General features: G+C 39.9%; 2 protein-coding genes across 9 annotated transcripts in view; one reads left to right on the top strand and one right to left on the bottom strand.

Annotated features, from left to right (window-relative positions):
- b3galt1b (UDP-Gal:betaGlcNAc beta 1,3-galactosyltransferase, polypeptide 1b) overlaps nucleotides 1–3018 on the top strand; it is a 31483-nt gene extending 28465 nt beyond the window's left edge. For all 3 annotated transcript variants that reach the window (XM_042336558.1, XM_042336559.1, XM_007889866.2), the window contains one exon: nucleotides 571–3018. In XM_042336558.1, the coding sequence (XP_042192492.1) occupies nucleotides 829–1815 (987 nt within the window). In that variant the 5' untranslated portion in view covers nucleotides 571–828 and the 3' untranslated portion in view covers nucleotides 1816–3018. The remainder of the gene's footprint in view (nucleotides 1–570) is intronic.
- A 6254-nt stretch (nucleotides 3019–9272) lies between these two features.
- On the bottom strand, nucleotides 9273–26272 carry stk39 (serine threonine kinase 39). Of its 6 annotated transcripts, XM_007889867.2 has the most exons (17): nucleotides 26156–26272; nucleotides 25018–25130; nucleotides 23554–23662; nucleotides 22018–22159; nucleotides 21821–21876; nucleotides 20942–21051; nucleotides 20438–20539; nucleotides 19508–19641; nucleotides 16728–16776; nucleotides 16542–16607; nucleotides 15854–15976; nucleotides 15189–15218; nucleotides 14885–14952; nucleotides 14143–14195; nucleotides 11616–11684; nucleotides 10797–10861; nucleotides 9273–10278 (listed from the first exon to the last, which is right to left on the bottom strand). In XM_007889867.2, the coding sequence occupies exons 1-17, from the start codon at nucleotides 26226–26228 to the stop codon at nucleotides 10204–10206; spliced, it is 1437 nt and encodes a 478-aa protein (XP_007888058.1). In that variant the 5' UTR covers nucleotides 26229–26272; the 3' UTR covers nucleotides 9273–10203. The 6 variants fall into 6 exon arrangements, with proteins under 6 accessions (XP_007888058.1, XP_042192226.1, XP_007888059.1 ...); XM_042336292.1 differs by lacking the exon at nucleotides 11616–11684; XM_007889868.2 differs by lacking the exon at nucleotides 15189–15218.
- Nucleotides 26273–27556: the final 1284 nt, after the last annotated feature.

The raw sequence follows: 27556 nt of genomic DNA, 5'->3' as shown, positions 1-27556 counted from the left end.
TTAACAAATATTAATCAAACTCTTAAGTGAATGACAATAAGACATTTACTCATTAACAATGTCTTATTGTCCTACTGTCCGATCAAACCAGAAAATTGATTAGAATTATGTAGGAAATTGTGACTATTTAGGTTTCTAATCTGTATTCTCCAGGAGTTTTACATTCATACAATATTTATCCATTGTGTTATTTTGCTTAGAATAATTAACAGATTATCATTTGCAATAATATTGCAGGATTGAAAAGTTCTGGCACTGATTATCATCTACGACAGCGATCTGTCAATGGTCTAACACCCGGTTTCCTACTTACTGCTATGTAAACATCGGCGTGTAGAGTAAGGAAACTTGCCCAACATTATGCCCGGCCGGGAATCAAACCCAGGTCCTCTCGCTTGCGAGGCGAGTACTCCAGCCACTGAGCTACAGGGCTCCACCGCCAGCCTTGCAACTCCGAGCTGCGGTCGTTGCATATTGTTCACAAACGTGTTGATGGCAGTGACAATGTGCCGCAGTCAGTTAGTTTGACGAAACGGGAATTCTAACACGTTTTTCTAAATCTTTTTGCAGATAGAAAAACCACAAGAGGCACAAAATGTCGGAAGCAGCGATGTGACTGGGAGAGAGAGAGGGAGAGGCAAGATCCGGTCTGAACTGAGACATTGGAGTTTTTAGGATGAGCCCATTCATTCTGTGTGATGCCGTGAGCACCTCAGATTTAACCCTTCGGTTTCCGCACCAATATTTGCATTTGTGAGTAAAAGGGAAAACCAATGGCGGGGAATTCACTTAAAATGGTGTAAGTGTAACCCGGGAAGGTATGTCAAAATGCCTTCAAAAGCCTCCTGTTTATATATCTTGACAGTGGTGTGTTGGGCTAGTGTCCTCTGGTACTTGAGTGCCACCAGACCCTCGTCCACTTACGTGGGACAGCACTCGTTCTCACAGATCACCTTCGTGAGAAAAGATTCCAATTTCAGCTTCAGTAACATTCGAACCCGGCCAATGAACCCACATAGTTTCAATTATCTCATCAACGAGCCCCGTAAATGTGAGGACGCCAGCCCTTTCTTGGTGATCCTGATCAGCACTACACACAAGGACTTTGATGCGCGTCAGGCCATCAGGGAAACCTGGGGAGATGAGAACAATTTCAAAGGGATACAGATGGTCACGTTGTTTTTGCTGGGCAAGAACGTAGACAATGTCCTGAATGAGATGGTCGAACAAGAGAGTCAGATCTTCCATGATATCATTGTTGAGGACTTTGTGGACTCCTACCACAATCTGACTTTGAAAACTTTAATGGGCATGAAGTGGATAGCCACATTTTGCTCGAAAGCCAAGTACGTGATGAAAACCGACAGTGATATATTTGTGAATATGGAGAATCTGATCAATAAGTTGCTCAAGCCCAATACCAAGCCACGGAGAAGGTACTTTACTGGCTACGTGATCAATGGAGGACCTATACGAGACATGCGCAGTAAGTGGTACATGCCCAGAGATTTATACCCAGACAGTAATTACCCTCCGTTCTGTTCGGGAACAGGTTACGTATTTTCGGCAGACGTGGCTGAAGCTATTTACAAAGTGTCTCTTCACACCAGGCTGCTTCATCTCGAGGATGTGTATGTCGGACTTTGCCTGCATAAGTTGGGCATCCATCCCTTTCAGAACAGTGGGTTCAATCACTGGAAGATAACCTACAGCCTGTGTAGGTACCGGAGAATAATTACAGTGCACCAGATCCCACCAGAGGAAATGCACAGGATTTGGAATGAGATGTCGAGCAAAAAACATCTTCGATGCTGAAATCACTGAAAGGATTTCTCTATTGGTTTACAGACACCCCAGTTGCCGTTCCGTTTCTGATCTGCCGTCTATATCAATGTCATTATGGACAATCAAAGGACATTTTTACAGTAGAGAGGTGGAGTATTTTAGCCGTCCACTGTGGTGGACACTGTCAGAGGTTTAAATACTTATTTAATAGCTTGAACCTAACACATGAACTGTAATTAATGACTATCATGAAACAGGATTGATTTTGTTCTTGATCTGAATTGCTCTCGTTTGTTGCACCGTATATTTTGCATAAAACATGTAAGAAGTTTGGTTTGTTTGGACTTAATTTGCCAAATGTTGGTGGAGAATGTATTAATGAATTAGTGCCGAAAACTTGATTGATTGATTGATTATATAATTGTGTTACTTGGTCAAGGGGAATGTGCATTCTCTCTCTCTTTCTCTCTCGGATTTTTAAACTCGATTCTCCTGAAATATTTCAGATGAGCCAGAGAAAATAAATGTTACACAAACAAGAGAAGAACAGATGTGAATTGGTTTGCTTGAGGTTGAGGGAAGAACCCAGATGCTGAATTAACAATCTCAGGCCCAACATTAATTAGGTAAAACAGGAGTAAATGCTGTTTAAACAATTTTCCCCACCAAATCCCATTAGAGGCTGGCATATTCCTAACTGCTGTTTGTGAGCATCAAGGAACACAGCAGCCCATGATGATGATGATGTATATCTAGTAATGAGTAGCTGATGTCTCTAAAGTAGCTAATGAGTCAAATCAGCAGTACAATAAAAACAAAAGGTCCATGAATCCAGCTGTGGATTGTGGATTTCAATGGCTGAATGCCAAATTCACAACAGTTAAAAACCCTGCAGGAAAACACATTAGCAATGTGCTGCTGTGGCACTTGTAAGGGAAAGTAATTCCCCACATCCACATACACCCATAATAGACATAAAAGGTGCCATTAATGTTGGAATGGCTATGTTTGTCTACAGATACACAGTGACTCCATTTCACAGTAATTCCTGGGAAGCGCTTTGAGACATCCTTCCGATGTGATAAGGCCATATACCACATGGAAGTCTTGGGCTTCTAAACGCTGTCCAAGCATGAGAATGATTAGACAGAAAGGTGCTAGGTGAAAAGAACAGGTTACAGGATCTAATAATAATCCTGGCATTTGATACAGCGCCTTATCACATCTTCGAAACGTCTCAAAGTGAATTGACTGTATATTTTGTGGGTAAAATGTTAATACGTCAAAAGGGAAGTGTCGATTGGGTCAAATCACCTTCTGATTCCCCACTGCTCCGCCATTCGAAGGCGGGAACTCATGTTGTAACAATACCACAGTGTGTGGATGTGTGTGTGGATTTATACCGATGATAAATCATCCACTCTCTTCACAGAACAAGGACATTGCAATGGAGTGAGTGATGTGCTAATGGAGCACTATTCAGCAGAGCACGGCAACATATATTGTGGGAGATGCCAATACAATACCCGATTACATTTACACGGCGCCTTTCACGTCGGGAGGACGTCCCAAGGCGCTGGACAGTCAGGGATTTAGACCTGAGCAGGCGGGGTGAGGGGTAGGGGGGTGGCCAAAGGCACAATCGAAGAGAAGAGATTTGAGACTGGCCTCAAAAACAAGGGAGGGAGCGAGGCGAAGGGACTGAGGGAAGGAATTATATTGATATAAAATGCCCCACAAGTACTCCAACCTATGATTCAGAACAGTCTACTGTTTACTATTACTATATTATTAAGACATCTTATGTCAATCTTACCCTGGTTTGGTCAAAAAGGTTTGAGTGCATTCCATTAAATGCCAATGGACTAACCAATTCAGTAAATCTTTTGCAATATTCAAATGAGTCACGACTGAATTGTAATTTCCTGTGTGTGAAAGTTCGCTTCCCCCAAGTGACGCTCCTGTAATTAATAAAAATACACATCCACAAATGGACATAACCAAATCGGATCAAAAGTTGCTTTAAAATGGTGGGTTTGTGGGAGGCAATGGAATCAGTATGCACCTTTGCAAATGTAAAATAGATTTCACGTATAGTCTGACTTTTGACTGTTCTTCAAAAAAAGTGGAAATATTTACTGAATGTTCTATTTCATGTTCAACATTTTTGAAAATATGTCGTAAATGGTTTTGATTGCAAAATAATGTATATTGTTAAACTTGGGCGTCAAAATCAATGTCTGGTGATCAATGAGGTTCTTATAAAGTCATTATTTTTTATTTTGGTTCGATGGCTTTTTATTTTGCAATAAAAACACCATTTTATAGTTTGCGGTTATATATAAATTGGATTTTGTGGTTATCCAAATTTAACTGTGCACTTAATATTACAGTAATGCCATTTTAAATTATAATAAATAAATTATAGACACTGTGCATGTAAAAATTGAACAGAAAGTTTTAAATGTAATGAGAGTCATGTATGTGCCCAGAGAGAGAAAGTTGTGAAATAAGCTAAATAGAGCAGAACCCAATGTAACTTATTGCAAACACATTATTATAATAATAATCCTCACATTTGATACAGCGCCGTATCACATCTTCGAGACGTCTCAAAGCGCTTCCCAGAATAGACTGTAAAGTGAATTGACTGTATATTTTGTGGGCGAAACGCAGCAGCCAATTGTGCACAGCAGCGTCCCACAAACAGTCGTGGATTGAGTGACCAAATTATTATTTTTATTTCTTTTTGAAGGGATTATTACCCCTGGAAAAGCATATCCGCCAATCGACTAATAACGGGCTTTCTACTTACTGCTGTGTAAACAGAGCCGTGCGTGTGGAGTAAAAACTCGCCCAATGTTTCGCTCTACCAGCAATCAAACCCAGGTATTTGCCTCTGCTCGGTAAACGGGCAAATCCGTAAATAGCCTCTTTATCTACTTGTTCAACATTAACTAGGGTTTAATCGCAGTTGCTAATTTACCATTGTGTGTCCCTTATTGTTCCTAATTCTAACAAATGTGTTACAGCTGTGTTAACTGTTGTTATAGTCCAACTTTTACAAACTGTTCCATTTTGCCAATGATTCCTGCACCCGACTTCACAGGTCTGTACTGATGAAACATTTTACCATCTTTTAGTCCATCTTGTAACCATTGAACTTTAAAATCTTTATATAGCCTTTCTTAAACCGTCCATCAGCCATTGTTTGAAAAAAAATATGGGCAGTTGAGAGATAAATGGAGCCTCTGCCAAATAATAATAATAATCCTTGCATTTGATACAGTGCCTTATTACGTCTTCGAGACATCTCAAAGCGCTTCACAGAATATACTGTAAAGTGTATACACATAACTGCGTACTTTGTGGATGAAACGTAGTCAAAGGTTAAAAGCAAATGTTATTGTGGTTCAGGGAGCCTTTGACTTGCTCCAAAGAAAAGTTTTGATTTATTTTTTGGGAATTCATAAAATTCAGGTAAATGACTGACTGCCTCATAAAAAAGGGTTTAGTTTGCACTTTATCTCTATAAAGTACTTAACGTTACAACAACAACGTGAGGTGGGTATGACACAGAATGGGGTTGTTGAGAGCGGACACCAGAGATGAGTCAATATGGGTGAGTTGGTTGTTGGAATATTGTAATTATTGGCTTTTTATGTCTGTCTCACCCACAGTGCCCTCCACACAGGACATGCTAGAGTGTGGGGCTGGAGTAATATGTGACCCAAATACCTCAAAGACATTGGGGAACGAGCAGCTAAAATTCAATACGCCAACTTCAATAATAGAAATGATTTGTTGAAGTAGAAGAAACAGATTGAAAGGTCAGAGAAACTATTTCTTCAAGGCAAACCTAAGCAAACGGTTCTGCGCACAGCTGGAAAATGCTGCATTTTATTGAATGAGAGCACAATTTTACTACGTTGTGATTTACCAATGAGAATGCCACTTTTTGTGGTGAATTAATTCCAACATTAGATTTTTATCTCCGTGTTTTGAATGTACTTTTTTTTCGGAAAGTAGAAAATATCTGAACAACTATTGCATTTCAGATGGCAATCTGCTTTCTGGAAAATCATCTGTAAAAAAAAAATGACAGGATGAAATGTTATTATTCCTTTTTTTTGAATAATATAGTTAGTTTGGAGTTGGAGAGCGAGCTAGTACTTAAGTGGTCAGTGCTAGGATTGTTTTGTTTATCGAATACTGTATATAAAGTATTTGGGAACAGTGATGGAGTTGTCTTACATTTGTAGATGAATCTAAGCTGGGTGTTTTACTAATCATAGGGAATAAACTAACCAAAATACAGAGCTGTTTCCACTGGTTGAGCAGTCGGTAACCAGGGAACACAAACATAACTTAATGACTAGGGGATCTAAAAGAGAATTTAGTTTCTAAGTAGAGAATTCAATGTAGTAGTTGAACTCACCACTTTCTTCTAATTCCAAGGCAAGCAATGAGGCAGAGATTTTACTGCCTCATAATGGATGCTTTCCCCCTCTCTCTGACATTTAATGATCTTAATTAGTTAAATGACAAAGGTGAATATGACTCTAAAGATACCAGAAGATCTAAAGATTATTTCTTCAACCTCCTCAAGAGCATCAACAGCAACAAATTACATTTGTATAGCGCCTTTCACGTTGGGAGGACGTCCCAAGGCCCTGGGTGCATAAGGTCACCAGCTTTCTGAGACTCCGAGCACTTTGAGATTGAGTAAGGAATTTAAAATCATACAGCCCCCAACCACCATCAATCAATCTGGTCATCTTGATGGACTACTCCAGAGCTAATTCCAGCTCTTATTTAATTTAGCATCGATTAGTTTAATACAGCATCTGTGAAAGTGCACAGTATTCTTTAGCCACAATCAATGCTGAATAGCTAAAAACGTCCTCGCAAGGAATCCCAATCAGTAGCGTTTTTGTGTGGAGATTATGTTGGAGAGGTTACAGCACGAGAGGGTTACCATCAGGTATAAACTTTCAGCTTCCAGCACTAAGCTTTCAGGAGCCTTTGAGATACCAGTAATCCTAGATATGTCTGATTGGATCAGCATAGATGCAGCAAATATTTGGGAAGCTATTTTTGCTGATGCAGACTGATCTGATCTTCCCACCACCAGGTGATGTATTTACATTGGTATTTGCAATTTGAAATACTAATTTCATAATAAATAATAATCCTTGCATTTGATACGGCGCCTCATCACGTCTTCGAGACGTCTCAAAGCACTTCACGGAATACGATGTAAAGTGAATTGACTGTATATTTTGTGGGCCAAATGCGGAAGCCAATTGCGGACAGCAGCGTCCCACAGTCATGGATTGAGTAACCAATTTTTTTTTTTTAAAGGAATTATTGCCCCTGGAAAAGCGATCCGCCAATCGACTAACAATTGGGTTCCTACTGACTGCTGGTAAACAGAGGAGTGTGGAGTAAGGAAACTTGCCCAAGGTTTAGCCCCGCCCGGGAATCGAACCCGGGTCCTCTCGCTTGTGAGGCGAGTGCTCTAACCGCTGAGCTACAGCACTCCACAGTTTTTCTCAGAGTCAAGTCTAAATCTTCAAAATCAAAGTTTTGATTAACACACTTCTGTGTGTGACACATACATGGAAGTCCAGAAATGAAAGTGCAAAGAGATAAGACTTAATGTAATGCATAAAGTATTGGAACTCTGAACAGATCAAGAAATCTGAACTCCAATACAACTCTGCCGGATGGAAGAGCAATGAAAATATCACAAACCACAGAGACCCATTTTTATATTTGTTTAAAATTCTGGACCAATGGTGTCCAGATGTAAATTAGTCTATAGAGGTCAGCGATATCGATGTGAGGCCCTATAATGGGAACATTGCTTGCCCTTAACTCTCATTTCCAGAAAGTAATGACTTGTTGATCAGCTATTTCATTTATGTTGACCTTTTGTGAGTTATTGAAAGGCTGCAAGGCCTCGGACTCCATTTTCTTAATTGCTGTTTTTGCTAATTTTGTTTTGTTTCAATATGTCTATAAGTATTAATAATCCTTGCATGTGATATAGAGCCTTATCACGTCATCGAGACGTCTCAAAGCGTTCATAGAGTATACTATAAAGTGGATTGACTGTGTCTTGTGGGTAAAACACAGGCTAATTGCGGATTGAGCAACCAATAATTTTTTTGAGGATTAGTCCCAAAAGCGATCCGCCAATCGACTAACAACTAGGTCAGTTATAACAAATGTTAGCTTCTTTTTAAAATGTGTCCTTTTAAAATCTATGATTTACATTACATAAAGCCGAGTTTATATAGAGGAAAAGGCAGAAATCTACTTCTAGGGTTTTATATTATATTTGGTCCAAAATGAAAAGCTTTAAGAGTACTGCAGTCAGGAATTTTAGATAAACTCACTGGTTAATTGAAAGCATATCCTTTAGGCAATACATAAAGATAAATGTGGGAGTTAGTAAGGGAATGGTAAGCTTTAAATTATTTTCTATGCATCATTTCCACCAATAAATTGTGTCAAATGACAAGATAGTATTTATAAATCATTTTTTTGGAGTTATAGTGCAATATGAAGCTTTTTATTAAACACAGAAGCAAAGCTGAAAAGGAATGTGTTATTCTCATAAGAAAAAAGGATGAATTCATGTCTGACTGCACATTTCATTATCTTATTTCCAAACACAGTTCAGTATTCTTACCAAAGATCCATCCCATTCCCCACATATAATTAATAATCCTTGCATTTGGTATAGCGCCTTGTCACATCGAAACGCCTCAAAGCTCTTGACAGAATATACCATAAAGTGAATTGACTATATTTTGTTGGCAAAACGTAATTGCAGGTATTTTTAATGTACAAGCCAAGATATTTAAACAACTTGCATTTATATAGTGCCCCAGAGAGCTTTTTCTTCTTGTGTAGTGTTAGCTTTTTGTTGAAAAGCACAAACCACACGGTTCAAGAGTGGGAAAACTTATATTTTGGCAGTTAAATATTCAAAAAGACTTCTGGTGACATGCAATCAATGTAAAGTTTTCAAGAATGATATCAAGTCTACCAAAGGCATGTAGGCAAACATGAGTCACTGTGCTCTAATCATTCACTCGATGGCAGGTCGTCAGTAAAGTGGCTGCCAACAGTCAGACTCCCTGCTGAATAGTCATTACTTATTCTTTACATTTTCAGAATATCTGTCCAACTTTTTATTTATTAACATGACCACAAGAGGAACTTTGTTTTTTGAAATGTCTGTTAACGGGGAACTTTCTCGGTTGATGTTTATTAAACTTTTATCAAAATAAACTGCTGGGTTGTAATAAGTGTATAGGGGTTGGTTACCTCAATGGCTCAGCAAGGAAATGCCATGGTGTGGGACTGAGCCGTGTAGAATAGATATGTTTTGGTTTTGTTGCAGTCGTGCTATTAGGTGACCTCGGATGTGATGACAATAGAGGTGCTACTATTGACTTAAAAAGAAAGCTTCCTTGAACTGAAATGTGGGCACTTTATTTTTGTTTTGTGCATGTGGCATATCAACATTGGTGCAGTAATTCACAAGCATTTAATTTAAAAACAAATACAAAAGGCATCAGTAAAATCAAAATCTACCAAATGAAAATCTGTACAGCCAGCACAAAATGGTCTCTTTTTGGGGGAATTATATTTATTTTGGTGTTTTACAGCAGCAGCATTTAATTAAAGTGCCCAGAAGGTACCATCGATACCCAATTCAGTTCACAACAGTATTGAACTGATCAGATAGTTGATGTGAATGCTCAGCAATGCAGAGGGAGGGGGGAGGAGGAGTGTCTCAAACACTGAACTCTACAGTCCAATTGTTAATTGAATTAACTTAGTTGGTGCAGTTAAGGGATTCAATATGAATTAAAAGCAATTTACTAGATATAAAATTAAGAGTTTTTTTAAATAAAAAAGCAAACTGGCACCAATCATAATTTATTCACATTTGCATTTAGTGCGACTGATGACATAACTGGAATGTAATAAGATACCTAAACTAAACCAACAAGGCAATTCATGTCAATAGCGAAGATTTTTTTCATAGTCCTATTAAATAAAGATATTTCTAAGTACAGAGGTAATATTGTATTATAGAAAATATTTTGAAAATTTCATAAATAAGCTTGCAGCAATAATTACATTCACCGGATACATACATCCGCTTAAATTAGGCCTTTGTTGAATGAGTGCGAGTTAGTTGTTTGTGCAAGTGCGCTGTTAGTTAAGTGAAGCAATTTTGGTTACTAGTTGCAGTGGAAGAGCAGAAGCCAATGCATAGCCACCAATTGAACAGCTTCTTTTTCTGTCGTGGTGCATGAAGCAGTATTCAGCAGGCGTTGCTCTCTGTGAACCACCTCCCATTCAATTCTCGTCATGTATTCTGTGTCCAATGTGTCAACTGACACTGAGCTGAGCGAAGCCTACCAGCTTGACTTCATCGGGCACCTCAGTACCATCATAGCTGGAGGCCTGACAAGTAAAAATACATAAGTTTGTTGATTTTTTTAAAATTTTAACTGTGATTGTTCGCCTATAAATATAGGTAGTAGTTCCCTGCCAAGCATTTTGAGGCATTTTTCAACATAAATCACTATAACAACTAATGTTTTTAATTCTCCCTCTCTATCTAGGAACAGGTTATTCATCTGACCAGGGAATATCCTTCAGTTTACTTTCTAACCCTCTTACAGTTGCTTTATAACAAGTGAGCATCCGGTCCCATTAGTTCTATTGAGTACTCCAATCTCATAGTTTACGAGATAAATGTTAAGTAATAAATGTTCTGCTAGCATATTGCTTTGAAATCAGACGTCAGGAGCTCTCTTAGCTCCATACCTTTCCGAAGTCCTTTGGTCATTTCTATATTGGATCTTTGTTATGCATCTTGATGTCGTGGGATTAAAAATGCAAACTTCCTTTAAATTGTTTGCACTACAAAATGTTTGAATATGTACCGAAGGAATAGTTTGTTAAGAGAGGATACTCACCAATTTGAAGGTCAGTGTTTGGTGTGTTTTGGGATCATCCACTATCTTACGTAAATTGGCAGCAACTGTAAATCAAACCAAGTTGTCAGTTGCGCTTATGCAATGGGACGGTATCCCAGTTACTGATCTCGTTGGCAATTCTTAACATATAAATCCCAAAGCACAACAGTACTGAAGGACAGAGGAAAGGCATAGCATGAGAAGGATATATAGAAAAGTTGCAATGTAATGCAGGAACAATCCCAAAAATTAATGCTGCAGGAAGGTGACAGGCGCCTTACTATGGGGCTCAGTGCCCCAGGGCAGGAGTCGAAAATAAATATCCAGTTCTCGCTTCTCACTATCTGACAACATGAAATTTAAAGTGTATACCTTTAAATATCAGGTGATGACAGGAGTGGACCGGACTCTGATGCCTCACCTGTCCTCAAAGCCTGTTAGCACTGCTTGTCACTGACAAATGAGGAACGAGCACTTGGAAGTGGTCCCAATGGAAACCAACGAAAGTAAAGCCAGCACTGAATCATGGACTTCTGGAGTACAAGTTGAAGGGAAGCAAATTCCTTAAAATACGTAGAGAGGGACTACTGTGGCTCATACATTTAGTCAATTAATGTACTGGTGACTCATTCACTAATACAGATGGAACTAACTCCCTGTAGCCACTGACCCCAGAGTTTGAAAACCATTGAACTGCTGGACATTCTCGAAATACTATTGATTTTAAATGTCAGCTGATTTTCTTTCCCCCCAAAGTCTTAGTGGGACGAACAAACGTACAGCAAACTAATTAATACATATAAGGAAAACGCAATTTACCAACAATCACGTCATGTCCATCTACAAGGCCAGCAGAGACCAATTCCTGAGAGACTCCATCTGCTGTGTCTTCATGAACATATAGGGTTCAAGAAATAGACATCCGTCGATGTGTCAGCAAAAAGGAAAGAGAGGGTTCTATTACTTTAATGTATTCGTGACTAGGCAATTCTTTGAGAAACAAGCTCTTGTGCATTTTAACAACTATTAAGAATGGAGGCGGGGGAAATATCCAGGATTTTGTTTCTGTCTCGGGTTTTCCCTTTGAACGTTCTGCTTATTCAAATACTTCTTCTCTCACCTGTAATTCATTACATGGAGCAATAAATAGTGCATTGACACAAGTAAGTATCTATTGTTGTTGCCACTTGTTTCCCAAAGAAAGGTGTTGAGAAATAGAGGGAAGAAAGAATGTGTTCAGAGAAAAGGCCAGACAAAATGAGAAGCACCATTCTTACCTCTGAAAATTTACATATTCTAGATCTAAATAGTTCATTTAGGTAGAACAATTCTGTAGAACGCTCTTCTATGGTATCAACTCACTGTTCAAAACCTTACAGCACATCCTCTAACTTTAATGTGCAAAAGGCATCTTTACAGCAACGGCTATAGAAGTAAGCTCAGTCACTGTATGTCCCGTCTCAGACACATTCAAACTCGAAACATGTGAAATGGTGGGATATGAAGGAACAGCCAGTTGGATACTCGGGGTAAGAGTTGATAAATCTCTTTACAAATGATGATATTGGATGTAAAACACACTGAATTAAATTTATCTGACAGAATATATTAAACTGCAAATGTGTGTCAAGCATCATGGGGAACGAACAGGTGGGCAGTTTTCTATCATCTGAAAAACCATACAAAGAGAACGGTTATAAATCTTTAATTTCCTTCTTGATAAGTAACGGAACAAAAGGAAACAATAAGGAAATAATACCAAAATAACAGGATGAAATGCCACTGTACTTGTGATGATGAAGAACTGAGGATGACTATTAATTATTAGTGAACTTTGGTTCAATTGGTTTAATTGGGTGGGAAGCAACTTCTCATGAGTATGTGCAAAGACGACTTGAGTGAGCTGCAGCTAATGCTGGTTGAAGTGGTTCAGACCATCTATAATCTACAAATCCAGTTCTCCAAATAGATTAAAAGCTGCAAAGGTAACTGGTCCTCAAAAAAAAAGGTTCTTCCCTGTCACCCCCAAACTGTTGTCAAAATGAGTGTGACTATCATTAGAATAAAACCGTTCAAAAGAGGTAAAAGTTACTGTCGACTAAAAACTGGAGTTTTTAATTCTTCCTGCAAACATAGGTCTGCACGAGTTTAATATTCAGCTAGCTACCATTTTAAATACATTTTAGGGCAATTTGTTGATTTCTTAAACAAATGTATTGATACTTAAGGAATAAATTTGCAAAAGATTCTACCATTGCTGATTATTAAACCAATTTGTTTGGTGAGAGGAAGCTATCCGCAGATTACATTAAAACTTTTATCAAATCCTTACCTTTTATTGAAGTCTCAAATCAATGTTTATGGGCAGAGAAATGTGTGCAGGTAACGATTCCAGTTTGCCTAATATTGAAAGGAACCAAGAGTCTCATGAGAGAAATCCCCTTGTGACGTTTAGTGAAAATGTTTAAGTTTATTGAGTTTTATTGAGGTGAGAATTTTTTAATGTTCAAATACTGAATGTTTATAGGTGTACTACAACAACAACTTGCCCTTATATAGCGCCCTCCACTCAGGGTAACGCCCCAGAGTGCCTATGTACTGCCCAATACACTGATGGGAGTCAGGTTCCGACACAGTTAAGCACCCTGTGAGGGCACTATAATAAGTGCAAGTTGTTGTTGGTTCTGAATGATTCAGAGAAGATGAGTCTTTGATACAAATCCAGAAACGGAATGAAATTAAGTAATTGAGGTGTTGTATAATTATCAAAGATAAATTCTGAAGTTTACCCTTTCTCAAATGAACTCAATTAAATGCCTAATTATCACTTAAGGGAACATTTTAAAATGGTTAAGATAGTGCTCAGATGCATGATTGTCCAGGTAGTCATTCTTGTATAAGGATTTTTTTTGATAATTAGTTTGATGGCAAAGTATACAAACATATTATTGGCTATACTCTACACGATGAATATGATTATAGATGTGCATTAAGCTCTTTGTGATTAATTAAGCGGTTATGAATAACAAAACTGATCTTGCCTCGAGTACTAAACCAAATATTTGTAAACAAAGCGTAAGAAGAATAGATTTTATCTGGAAAGAAAGCAAGAGTGGCACTTCAAAACTACCCACCGAATGTGATTATGTTTAATCAAAGGATTAAGTCAGCACTACCCTGATTTGCATATTTATTAAATTCTCTTGCTAAAGCAAATTTCCATCTGAAAGCAACATCTGGATATGCTCTCTCAGTTTACAACTGCAAAAGTCCAAACAGCCTGTAGCCCAAGGTCACTCAATGGAGATTACAACACAACAGGCCTAAACACCAGTTGGAAACCCACCTTTCTCTGGAGTGAATTCAAACCGTATGTCATTCAATTCTTTTCTTGAATTCCTAGGGATAAACATCATGCACGCAATTAAGTCTCATGAGGCAAAATAGAATACATTCACTGCTTTACAATTCTAATTCATCTGAAAACATTTACGATTTTTTTCTCAAACAGTTTTTAAGCCTTGGTGAAACATGACATTTCCAACAAAACAGATTCTGAACATACTTTAGCAGATTTGAAATTTGTCACTGATAAGCCATAAACCATTGATTGGAACTTTTCTACCGAGTACTGCATTGGGGTATTTAATATCGACCTGACCCACAGAGATCTATGATATGGCATTCTGAAGGAGGTCGTGCCTAATGCAGGGCAGTGGTTGGGTGGCTAAGGTTTATCTTTGGCAGTTTATCTAGGATACTGCGTGCGTTCCCTTAAGTAGAACCGTGCTTCACCCATTTACAGAAAGGTTTAATTACTGCTTAGAATCTCTCTAATTACATGCAAATCAAGCCTGGATGCTGAGAACAACAAACATTCATTAAAACATCACAGGAATCGAAAAGCCATCGGAACAATTTAAATATTCTCTGTAAATTCAAGAAGCTGCATATAATAATAATAATAATCCTTGCATTTGATAATCACGTCTTCAAGCCGTCTCAAAGCGCTTCACAGAATATACAGTCAAGTGAATTGACTGTGTGTTTTGTGGGCGAAATGAGTCGTACATACTGCATTTACTTACCTTAACCGCAAAACCAGATTCACTGCAGACATTCCTCTCCTACATTTGAGATCAGGGATAGGTAGTGCCTAGAATATAATAAGGACTTAACTATAATTTTTTTAGTCTTTTACAATTCGAGTTGAGCATATATTGTGTTATCATGAGCAATGATGATATAAATCAAAAATTTGTTAATGAAAAAGAGTAGCCTTGTCCACTGCTCTAAAATATAGTCACCGAGCTACTTTTCAAAAAAAAAATTCCACAACTCACTTAAAAAGTCTTAATACATCTGTAACCGGCTGAATACTAAGTTAATTACCTGTAAATTGTGGTCTTTCACTCTTCGTGACTGTAAAGAACATCACAACAGTTACAAGACATAAAAACCCTTCTCTTTCCTGTCGCGTAAGAAAATTCAGTTCATTATATAGTGCTCGGCACCATTTTTAAACGGGAACNTTTTTTCTAAAAATTAAAAGTTCCAGAAAGAATGTCAGTTGGAATTTGTTTTTTTTGTTAAGAGGGAAAACTACATTCTTTTAAACAGAAGACAATAGATTTCAAATTACTTTAGCTTAAGCAATTAAATGGCCTCCTATGGGATAGATTGTACACCATTTGTAAATGCTCTTAATGAAAAGGATTCAATAATTCTAAGAAGAGCAACCGATTATTTTCCAGTTTCTTAATTACATAATCAAGATCTGTAGTGATTCACTCTGTCCACATCAATTTGCACATGTTTACATATCGAGGAAATAGACCCCTAGGTTAACTGGAAAAATACTTTAGAATGAAGTTACGGTAGGGATTGTGTGTCTACATATCAACAAATGTTTCTGCAAGCTGATGTCACCAAGACGCATCCTTTCCACGGATTATTATACACATCAATGATTTGTACATCTCAATATTAGTCAATTATTTCCAATGACATCTATTAGTAATACTGGAACTGTAAATTTTTTGAGGACTTGTACTTGCCCTTCCATGGGTAACAGCTACTTTGCCTTCCTCTGTCTTTTCATCCAGTTCGTCATCGCTCCACTCCCACTCTCCGTCCTCTGTCTTATGGAGGTGACCACTTGACCCTGGGACCCTCCTTACCTATTGATGTGAGTTATTATCAAAAACAAACTACTCATTGCACATGGCAGCTACGATTGTACTGAAAGTCAACTCGGATGTTGTCACAAATGCCACAACGAGAGAGAGAAAAAAACAGAAGAAGAAAACGCGCTTCCAAAAAAAGGGAAAAAAACAAGTCACAAAAAACGGAACGGGCAACAAAATATAAGAGAGGCAAATGGGAACCAATGAGAGACAGAGAGAGAGAGAGAGAGTGCACAGACAGGTTTCAATGTACCGTATCGAGGTCATAGTAATCGTCAGGGTGGATGTATCATTCTTTGGTAAGATATTAACACAATGTTAATGACCATATTGTGGTCATCTTTAGACGAGAAAAAACATTTCTCAGCAGAGAAAACTGGCCAATCTTTAATTGTGGTCGGGTGAGATGACAATCAATGAGGGAATCAGGACAGTGTCTTATTTCTCCCTCTGCTGGGAGTTGGAAGTTATAACAGAAGCTGATTTTTTTTTTAAAAAACCTGGAATAGCTCTTCAAGAAAACAGGCCATTGATTTTTGTCAGCTGTTCAGTGCTTTACCTTTTTGGCTCTTTGAGTTATACTTGGCGTTCTGTCCAGCAGCTTTTCTATCAGATACTCTCTATTCTGCAAGGTCAACAACAGTGCACATCAGAGCCATAGAAATCATGGTCGTAAACGTAAATATTTCAGCAGTTTTCATACACCATGAAACAAAGCTAATTTTTAAAACCCCATCAACATTACCTTTGCTTTCTGGAAGAATTTGTATTTGAGAAGTTCAGCTGCGGTAGGTCTGCAGGATCAATACAAATTACCATAGAAGTGGATTATCCCCAAAAAGTACAATTCCGAAGATTTGCCTTGATAAAGAACTGGTACATCAATGAGTCAGAAAACTGTAGCTATTATCAGGGAAACACAGCCAAACAATTACTCACTGTGAGACTACGAACAATATGGAGATGGTTAAAAGGTAATTAATTATTACTCTAGGGAACAAAGCACATCAGAGTCCAGTTAATCAGACGATTAGCAGGATCCATGCTATAACAAGTGGAACATTCTTTGATAAGATATTAACACAGTGTTAATGACCATATTGTGGTCACCTGTAGAGGAGTAAAGCCATTTTAAAGTCGTTTAGCAGAGAAAACTTGTGACCAATCTTTAATTGTCAATTTCTGAACTTGAAAAATGTACAACAGTCACAATAAGAACATAAGAATTTGCTCGGCAAAAGAAGACCAAGGTCTATCTCGTTTGCCTTCCACCATTCCTGGCAGTCGCTTGACATGTCGTGTCCCAAACTATGTACTGATATTATTAATGGCTTATTGCCAATTTCAAAACCTTTTTCATTAACAAGTGACCAAAACCATATTTTTTTTAAAAAATGTGTAAGTTGTAAAACACAAACAATGGCATATTGTTTACTATAATATTAACAGTTCAGCCACCATTAAACAAGGATAGTTCAACTGTGCAATCAGACAAAGCAATCCTGCAAGTCCCTTCATTGAATACCTCACCAGTATACAATAAAATAATCCTTTCATTTGATATGAGCCTTATCACATGGTGGCATCAGTGATCACAGTTAATATATTAGTGAATACAAATTGCCATTAAAAAAAAATCTTTCTTTCGGACAAGTGTAACCAGAACACAAAAGTACTCGGATACCAAGTTAATGGCACAATCATTGACCACTCCTTTTGCTGAACATGTGTCTTCAAGTTCAAAGGTAAAATTTATCAGCCAATGTTAACTACATTGATATTTCCATACAAAGCTATTAAAGGTGATTAGCAGCTGGAAAATTTTCAGATATGATGCTAAATGGATATTAATTCCACAAGTGGCTAAATTAAAATCAGTAGCACATTGTTTTACAGATTAATAATAATCCTTGTATTTGATATTTCTGCCTTTCATGGACATCTCAAAGCCGTTCATATTTTCGCCCACTAAATACAGTCAATCCGCTTTACAATATATTCAGTGAAGCTCTTTGATGACGTCTCAATGATGTGATAAAGGCGCTATACCAAATGCAAAAAACATTACTTTATTATATTTTCTGTGAAGTGAGTGACTGGATATGTTGGAGGTGATTACTAGTAAAAATATACATGAAGCATATTTTAATTGTTCTGATCCAACAATATGGTCCAGCAGTACCTTGGCACAGCACTATCGAAACAGAATCACTACATTTATTGTAATATTTGTCAAGACAGATTCACATTTCCAGCATTGTGATGGTGTGGACTGGATTCAGTGATTCCCACTCCATGCCATAGTAAACCAGGAATGATAATAGGGAGCAGGTAGGCAACCTGCTCAATACCTTGCCAATACTGCCCTAAAAAGCTTGTGGTAACTGGCTCTATATTTCACCCCTTCTCTGGGGAAGCACTTAGTTTCCGCTTAGCAGATACTCTTCATGGCACAGAAAGACCTCCTACTCACTTTGTTAATAACTTAAGTGTTCCATCGTGCCGTGTATTGAATAATATTTCACTTGCAGTGGTAAACTTTAAAAAAAATTGTTATGCTCCACTTTTTTTTAAATGGCTTAAAAATTGGGTCTGGAGTGAATTTTGGAGACTGGATGATAATGCTTGAAATTGATATAGCGCCTCGTCACATCATTGAGACGTCCCAAAGTGCTTCACAGGATTTCGCTGTGAAGTGGTGTGACTGTATTTTTAGGCAATGTCCCACGAATAGTCATTAACTGAATAACCAATTTTACAATATTACTACAGGGACTAAATAATAGTATAAGTGGCTTCTGGACTCTGTTGAATGACAAAACTATTAAAATCATGACACATTTCCCTCTTAGTGTTTGCATTATATCAAAAACTGTTGCCATGTTTCAGTTCAAAAAAAGGGCCATAAAGCGTATTTCTGCCCCAAAGTGTCTGGTTGTAGCAGATTTATGGGAGTAGTGGGAGACAGTGTTAACTCTGGCCATCATGGCATTATGTTGGGTGACATCTCATTTCACATTGGAGAGCAATGACATATTACCTAATGAAGTTGATGAGACCAGTTCTATTACAGTAAAATTACAGTAAAGTCTCCAAGTTGCTGTCTTTGAGCTCTGTACGAATATTTTAGAGAGCAGCGTGAAATATTTTATTAAAATTTCTTTTGCGGAAGGAATCATAATCACTGCAAATGGGGAGTTATGGTCGTCAAGTTATGATCAGCCTGCTGTAGAATTGTTAAAATCTTACTCATGTTTCCTTTAAAATATCCAACAGTAAATATTCTGGTTAATTTTAAAAAATCCATCACTGTATAAAAAAAGACACTTTAATATTTAATATTTATCTGACAGCTTCAGATGTTAGACATTTGAAGACTCATTCAAAGGTCAAACTCAACCACTTACATTGCAGGCAATGAATATATTAACGGAATATGTGAGATTTTTCTTATTGATTTTTACATTTACACAAATGGATTTATTGATGCACAGTTCTATGTATGCTTCCTCATAATAAACATACCTTTTAGCTGGGTCTTTCTGAAGACAGAATGCTATTAGTTTCCTAAAGGATTTTCCATACTTTTTAAGCATGTCTTTGTCCTCCACACCGGTTTCTAAAGTGGGAGGATCATTCTGCAATGTTAGCATTAACACCTGTAGNAAAAAAGGTGACTGTAAATGCACTTAATTTTCACATCATTTGAAAATATTCTTAGTCACTGGTGATCAGCCTTGCTCCGCAGTTTCAGTTGTGTTTAATGAAGGGTATATGGATTTAATTGTGTTGGGTTTAATTCCTTTAATAAATCTCTCTGATGATTTTAATGAAACGTGTTGGTATCAACACTGCCACCATGTGTTGAGCTACACTTTATATTCAAACAACAGTACTAACCTATTAATAATAGGGTTCCATCAACAATGAAGAAGGCCCCTCTACAGCACTGTCTTTGAGAATTATACCATAAGAGTGTTCCCACCAAACATAGGGTTTGGGAGCAGGAATCATAGCATTTTTTTTTCACAGTTGTGTGTAAATAGCAGATATTATCCACTAACATACTGTGGATTTCAGTAGCAACTGAACATTACACAGATCAGCTATAAATTAGGCATTTTGAAACACATTTAAAATAAAATACATCACAACCACTGTGGGTATTGACATTTATTTAAAATAGAAACATTTATATTAGTCTTTGTGCCTTTTCAGTAAATTTGAGAAAAGGATTAAACATGTTCCCAATTTCCAACAAAGACCTCTCTGAAATGCTAACTTACGAGATTTTATACACAGATCATGTCTTAGGTCCCTACTTTAAAAATTAGACTGTAAAGTCATTTACAACGAACTGTAGGAAAAAAAATATGTTGATGTGCACAGAGCTGACGTATACTTATTTAAATTTTAAACAAGTATGAAATTGATCTGTGATATTTGCTCACATACCTTCATGGGAGGGTACTTATGATAGGGTGCAGTTCCGGTTGCGAGTTCAATGGCTGTGATCCCGAAACTCCAAATATCAGCTTTGAAGTCGTAGCCTCGCACCTGAAAAAATTAATTTAAGAAATTAATTTTTAAGGAAACCTGAAATAAATCCTGTTAAATTCATTACAGGTTCTTCTCTTCCTCTTACATAAAGATAAGGCCGTCCTTCATACAAATGAACAGATCTTGCACAGGTTAAACAAAAGCAACTATTGACGTGGATCCAGACCAGTGTTTAAGAAAAAGAATACTACGCTATGTCTGAGCAATTTTATTATACTTGAGAAATCACAGTCCCAGTTAGGGTTAGGAATGAATAGCTTATTCAACACAGATTTCTGGTCACTGGCCTTGGATTAGCAATGCACTTTATGTCAGAACCTTGCCAAAGATTACTCTGTTATTGCTTAAATAGGAATTAGAGACACATTTTGAATCCGACAAATATAAGGATTTCTTTACCTGTTCCATAACTTCAGGTGCCATCCAACATGGAGTTCCCACAAAGGTTTTCCTTACTTTGTTTCGGGTCATGTCGCCTCCTGTAGCTAAAAATGCACTGACTCCAAAGTCTATAAAGTAATGCGTTTGTATTAGATTTTGTTTTTTTCACGAGTATCTTAATACAGCTACAGCGGTGATGGTTTATAATAATCCTTGCATTTGATATAGCGCTTTTCCTATCTTCTAGACGTCTCAAAGCGCTTCACAGAATATACTGCAGTGAATTGACTGTATATTTGTGGGCGAAACGCAGCAGCCAATTGCGCACAGCAATGGTTTATGTATTACCTGTTGAAAACCTAACATCATAAATCATTCTCATCTGCTCAGACTGACGATCCTGAAGAGTATCATTGTTTTCACCGAAATCTGGTCATTGTAAATAGGCGCGACCTTTCTTACGTTTCCAGGTTTGTTTTCTTCTATCCATATATTCCCTGTCCCCCTTTCTTCCCATTTACAATCAATTAAGTGTCACTTAGTAGAAGGTGAACTGGAATGCAGATCAGAGTAGGTGTCAGCCAGACAACAGGAATGAGAATGATGAGCGAGAGTTAAAACATGCAGCTGTGATCTTGCAGGAATGTTCACAGCACGTATTTCCTGACATTAACATCATATGAATTTAACAATAGTTTTTCACATTCATTTTATTTTTGGGCTTTGACTGGTAACTGGAATCCCTTACATTAACAATTCTCATGTAAACTTGTAAAGCTTTACATTTAGCTTCAGTTATTTTCTCGTTAAAGTTGGTTCAATTCAATCGCATACAATAAGTTAGACACACGTCTTAGTTTAGTTATTGATGTGTTGTTACGTTGTGTTGATGAGTACCTGCTATCTGTATAGAACCATCTTCACCCAAAAGGATATTTCCAGCTTTCAGATCCCTGGAATGCAAGGAGATGGCAAAAGAATTTACAACTTCCAAACTGACATGTCCATACGAGATTAATACACATTAGCAATTTCTGCAGGACGTGAAAGGCGCTATATAATAAATGTAAGTTGTTGTTCAACAGGGTTTGTACCTGTGGATCTGTCCGTTCTTGTGCAAGTAATCTAGACCTTCAAGCGCCTCTTTTAGGACAGTTGCTATTATTGGTTCTTCAAGCACTCCGTTCTTATGTTCACCCCTGCTAATTTTGTATTTTATTATATCCAACATTGATCCTGCAGGGAACATAGCATGATTTAGCAAAAGCTTAACGTATACCCTGCAATAACCTGATTGTCGTATTGGAAAAATAAGAAGTCGATGCATACCAAGATTGTTGCTAGAATGCTACTGTGAGTAACTAAACCTGGGCTGTTACTGTTCATTCATTCAGATTACATAACAGTTGTCAATCTCATCTTTATCCTTTACTACAGTATCATCTCACTATTTTCAGTAACTCATCACTCCTATTTTTCTTGTGATTGCAATTCAAGTTTTCTTGTCTAAAGGTATGTTTCACCTTTACAAGGAAGTGAAAGTGTGGTTCAATGTATCGGGTGTCTTCAGTGGAATTAAGTTCAAAATTTTCTAGTGAATGAGAATTGTTTGGATCAACTACGATGCTTTTGTCTTTTAACCAACAAAAGGCTGAGAAATTTTATAACGTGTTTTCAGAAACACTCCTTGCACTAGAGAAAACGTTCTCTAATTTTCTTGGGAGAAGTAATATTGAAAGATGTTTTCAATTGTTTACTTTCCGAGAATCGGCTCACGTTGTTTAAACTCGAGAAAAATCTGTTCGCAGTTCATCTAAAGGCGTTCAGTTTCATCAGTGTGGCTTGTGTTGGCTTGTCAGTCTTCAATCAGTGGGGAGTTGAGTTGCACAGAATCACTTGACGACACTGAAGTCCTTCAAAGAACACAATATATACCATTGTACCAACTGGATTTCTCTGTAACACTGCGGGATATTCTTTACAATTTTAGCACTGAGTTTTGAGTGTGAGTGAACTTGAAACGTTCCTAAATATTCAATTTCAAACCAGTTTACCTTGTATTTGAATATTATATCATATAAAATTTCCTTTGGATTTTTTTTTGCAGGTAAAAGCATCTCCCGGCCACCTCCATTAGGTTATTTTTTTCCTTAGATCGATCACAATTCAATAAGATTCACAACCTTGAGCGGAATCGAATCAGTCAAGGCCCTGGAAGTTTATTTCCATGACAATGCAATACTGCATTTACTCTTCACTCTGCAGTTCAGAAACACACACTCACTCACTCATTATCTAGAATCAGGTAGTTTGTCTTGCATTTGAAACCCTCGATTTATCCTCTACATAGCCTTAAAGCCTCAAATCAGGTTTCTCTCTCCTCCTCAGGTAGGAATTTGCTCTTCCATTGGTTATATCAAGGGCATCCAGTTAATTACCATCAACTCCTTCAGTTGAAACACTTATCGGGGGGTAGTGCCAGTGCGGCTTTTATTTCAACGTGTTAGGGTTTTACCACTAAAAAGTAAAATAGAGATCAGGATTTCAATTGCACTGATGTCCAAGTTGATTTAGAAAAGTTGTAAATATAGATACAAGGAATGTTCCCGGACACAATAAATGTTGCTTACCTCCACTTAGCAGCTTCATGCCCAGCCACAGTTCCTCCTTGACCACAAACGATGTGTAATAGGTCACTACGTTGGGATGATTACACTGGCACATTGCTTGAATTTCTTTCTGTTTTGGAATAACAGCGCAGAATATGTATTTTTTTTATTTATATATTATTTTTTTTAAAAAAAACACAGGATGAGATCAAATGGGCCAAACTTCACTTCACTGCACTCTTATTGTTACAAACTACTTACGTTAACATCCTCTTTTCAGCAGAATTTAGGTTTGTTTCAAATTTACATAATGAGCCCCGGTAACCTCTTGGCCCACCAACCTCTTCTGTTTCTCCTTCAGACTCAACTGGGCAAAGCGGTACAATCATCACTCCCCCCTCACCCCCACACCCCTCCTGCAGCAAATGCATAAACAAAGAAATAAATGCTGATTTTACTGGAAATTATTTGCAACGGTTTCGTTTCTTAAAGAGGATTCACTGCTTAAGTATTTCAGCAGCTCACTGTGCGCTATTATTCGGGAGGACATTTATTGTTATAGAGCACTGTTGCCTGTAATTCCTCCCACTCGGATTAGCAATAGGAAGCAGAAGCTCATGACAAATGGAAGATAGCTCTGTATATCTTAATCTTACACAGAGTACGGTAAATAGAGTACTCTGGTTACTCGGGTTCTGTATCCCTTTGCTGCTGTTCGCACCAGAGATAAATTACTTGGGAGGGGGAACGAGGTAAACAGACTCTCACTCTTCCAGCTTCGGTGATGCATCTTAAGAACTAAAAGCCACAACATCAAAAGGCAAGGCTGCAAGGGTTATTATTGTTATTTATTATTATTAATCGACATGCACCCACCCTCCCACCAACCCTCCCTCCCTCCCTCCCTCCCTGCCTGCCTTCCACGCTCCCTGATCTCCCCCCCAAATCCCCCGACTGTCGCAGCTCCTCTCGAGACGTCCTGAAATTTTAGATGGAACTTTCTTGTGTAGCAAAAGAAAAAGGAAAAAAAAAAACGCGCGGGCGGGCGGGCGCGGGCGCGTACAAATTGACCAGTGCAGAATCAGCGTTTTTTTTGGTGGAGCCGCCGCCGCCGCTCCTCCGAGCGGTAGGCAGACAAGTGGAGTCCTGTAGCTCAGTGGTTAGAGCACTCGCTTTGCGAGTGAGAGACCTGAGTTCAATTCCAGGCAGAGGGCCAAACCTTGGGCAAGTTTCCTTACTCCACACAGAGCCTAATAATAATCCCTCCAAAACAAAAACAATAATAAATTGGTCATTTTCAATCTACGACTGTTTGTGGGACATTGCTGTGCGCCATTGGCTGCCGCGTTCGCCCACAAATATACACTCAATTCATTTTACAGTGCGTCCTGTGAAGCGCTTTGGGACGTCCTCCCGACGTGTGTGAAAAGCGCTATATCAAATGCGAGGATTATTATTATTATAAGACATCCCGGAGAGGCTTACCAGCAGCTCGTCCATACTGGTCTGACATTTCTCCAGGTTTATCCGTTTGATGGCCACGCGCTCCTGCTTGGGTGTGCAGAACGCCGCCTGCACCACGGCTGTGGCACCGCTACCTGCAAACGTCACCACACACACACACACAACCCGCACCGCGGTTTAGGACGGATGGGCCGCCTGGTATCCCTGTGGCTCTGCAGCGCTCCAGAGCGCGCGCGCGCACACAGGTACGCGCGCACGCGCACATACAGGTACGCGCGCGCGCACACATACAGGTACGCGCGCACGCGCACATACAGGTACGCGCGCGCACGCACACATACAGGTACGCGCGCGCACACACATACAGATACGCGCGCACGCACACATACAGATACGCGCGCACACACACATACAGGTACGCGCGCGCACGCACACATACAGGTACGCGCGCATGCACACATACAGGTACGCGCGCGCGCGCACACATACAGGTACGCGCGCGCACGCACACATACAGGTACGCGCGCGCACGCACACATACAGATACGCGCGCACGCACACATACAGGTACGCGCGCACGCACACATACAGATACGCGCGCACGCACACATACAGGTACGCGCGCACGCACACATACAGATACGCGCGCACGCACACATACAGGTACGCGCGCGCACGCACACATACAGATATGCGCGCACACACACACATACAGGTACGCGCGCACACATACAGGTACGCGCGCACGCACACATATACAGATACGCGCGCACACACACATACAGGTACGCGCGCACGCACACATATACAGATACGCGCGCACGCACACAGATGCACACGCACGCAGATACGCACACAGATATGCGCGCACACACAGATACGCACACAGATACGCACACACAGATACACACACACAAGTACACACACACACACAAGTACACACAAGTGCACACACACACACTCACACACAGTCACACACACACTCACACACTCACACTCACACACAGTCACACACACAAGTACACACAGGAACACAAGTACACACAGGGATACAAGTACTCACACACACTCACACACAGTCACACACACAGTCACACACTCACACACAGTCACACACACACACAGTCACACACAGTCACTCACTCACACGGGCACTGACCGATGACGTGTTGGAGCTGATAGGCCTCTCTGGTGTTGGGCCACAGGGCCGCACTGAGAGCCTCCGCCGCCATCACTCGGCCCCGGACCCCTCCCTCCCTCCCTCCCTCTGTCCCTCTGTCCCTCTCTGTGTCTCTGACCCCCTCTGACCCTCTGTCCCTCTGTCCCCCTCCGCTCTCTCTCTCTCTCTCTCTCCCCCTCTGTCCCTCTCTGTGTGTCACTGACCCCCCCCCCGGGCAGCGCCTGCGCACTCACTGCCACACACTGCCACAGCCACTGCCACACCGTGACCCCGAGAGGGAGTCACTGCGTGTGAGTGTGACTGTGTGTGTCACTGTGTGTCACTGTGTGTGTGAGTGTGTGACTGTGTGTGTGACTGTGTGTGTGAGTGTGTCACTGTGTGTGTGTGTGTGACTGTGTGTGTGAGTGTGTCACTGTGTGTGTGTGTGTGACTGTGTGTGTCACTGTGTGTGTGTGTGTGTGTCACTGTGTGTGTGAGTGTGTGACTGTGAGTGTGTGACTGTGTGTGTGTGTGACTGTCTGTGTGTGTGACTGTCTGTGTGTCACTGTGTGTGTGAGTGTGTGACTGTGTGTGTGTCACTGTGTGTGTGTGTGTGTGAGTGTGTGTGTGAGTGTGTGACTGTGTGTGTGTGTCTGTGTGTGAGTGTGTGACTGTGTGTGTGAGTGTGTGACTGTGTGTGTGACTGTGTGTGTGTGTGACTGTGTGTGTGTGTGTGTGTGTGTGTCTGTGTGTGTGATGGTCAGCAGTAGAGTAGACTGGCACCCACTCACACTCACTGGCTCAGTGTGCGCTCACACTCACTGGCTCGGTGTACGCTCACACTCACTGGCTCAGTGTGCGCTCACACTCACTGGCTCAGTGTGCGCTCACACTCACTGGCTCGGTGTGCGCTCACACTCACTGGCTCAGTGTGCGCTCACACTCACTGGCTCAGTGTGCGCTCACACTCACTGGCTCGGTGTGCGCTCACACTCACTGGCTCAGTGTGCGCTCACACTCACTGGCTCGGTGTGCGCTCACACTCACTGGCTCGGTGTGCGCTCACACTCACTGGCTCAGTGTGCGCTCACACTCACTGGCTCAGTGTGCGCTCACACTCACTGGCTCGGTGTGCGCTCACACTCACTGGCTCAGGTGTGCGCTCACACTCACTGGCTCGGTGTGCGCTCACACTCACTGGCTCGGTGTGCGCTCACACTCACTGGCTCGGTGTGCGCTCACACTCACTGGCTCGGTGTGCGCTCACACTCACTCACTGGCTCGGTGTGCGCTCACACTCACTGGCTCAGTGTGCGCTCACACACACTCACTGGCTCGGTGTGCGCTCACACTCACTCACTGGCTCGGTGTGCGCTCACACTCACTCACTGGCTCGGTGTG

The sequence above is a fragment of the Callorhinchus milii genome, unplaced genomic scaffold (assembly GCF_018977255.1).
Source record: "Callorhinchus milii isolate IMCB2004 unplaced genomic scaffold, IMCB_Cmil_1.0 Scaffold6, whole genome shotgun sequence".
In the NCBI taxonomy this organism is placed as follows: Eukaryota; Metazoa; Chordata; class Chondrichthyes; order Chimaeriformes; family Callorhinchidae; genus Callorhinchus; species Callorhinchus milii.
The sequence above is the reverse complement of the archived record's forward strand: the minus strand, read 5'-3'. Positions and strand labels throughout refer to the sequence as shown.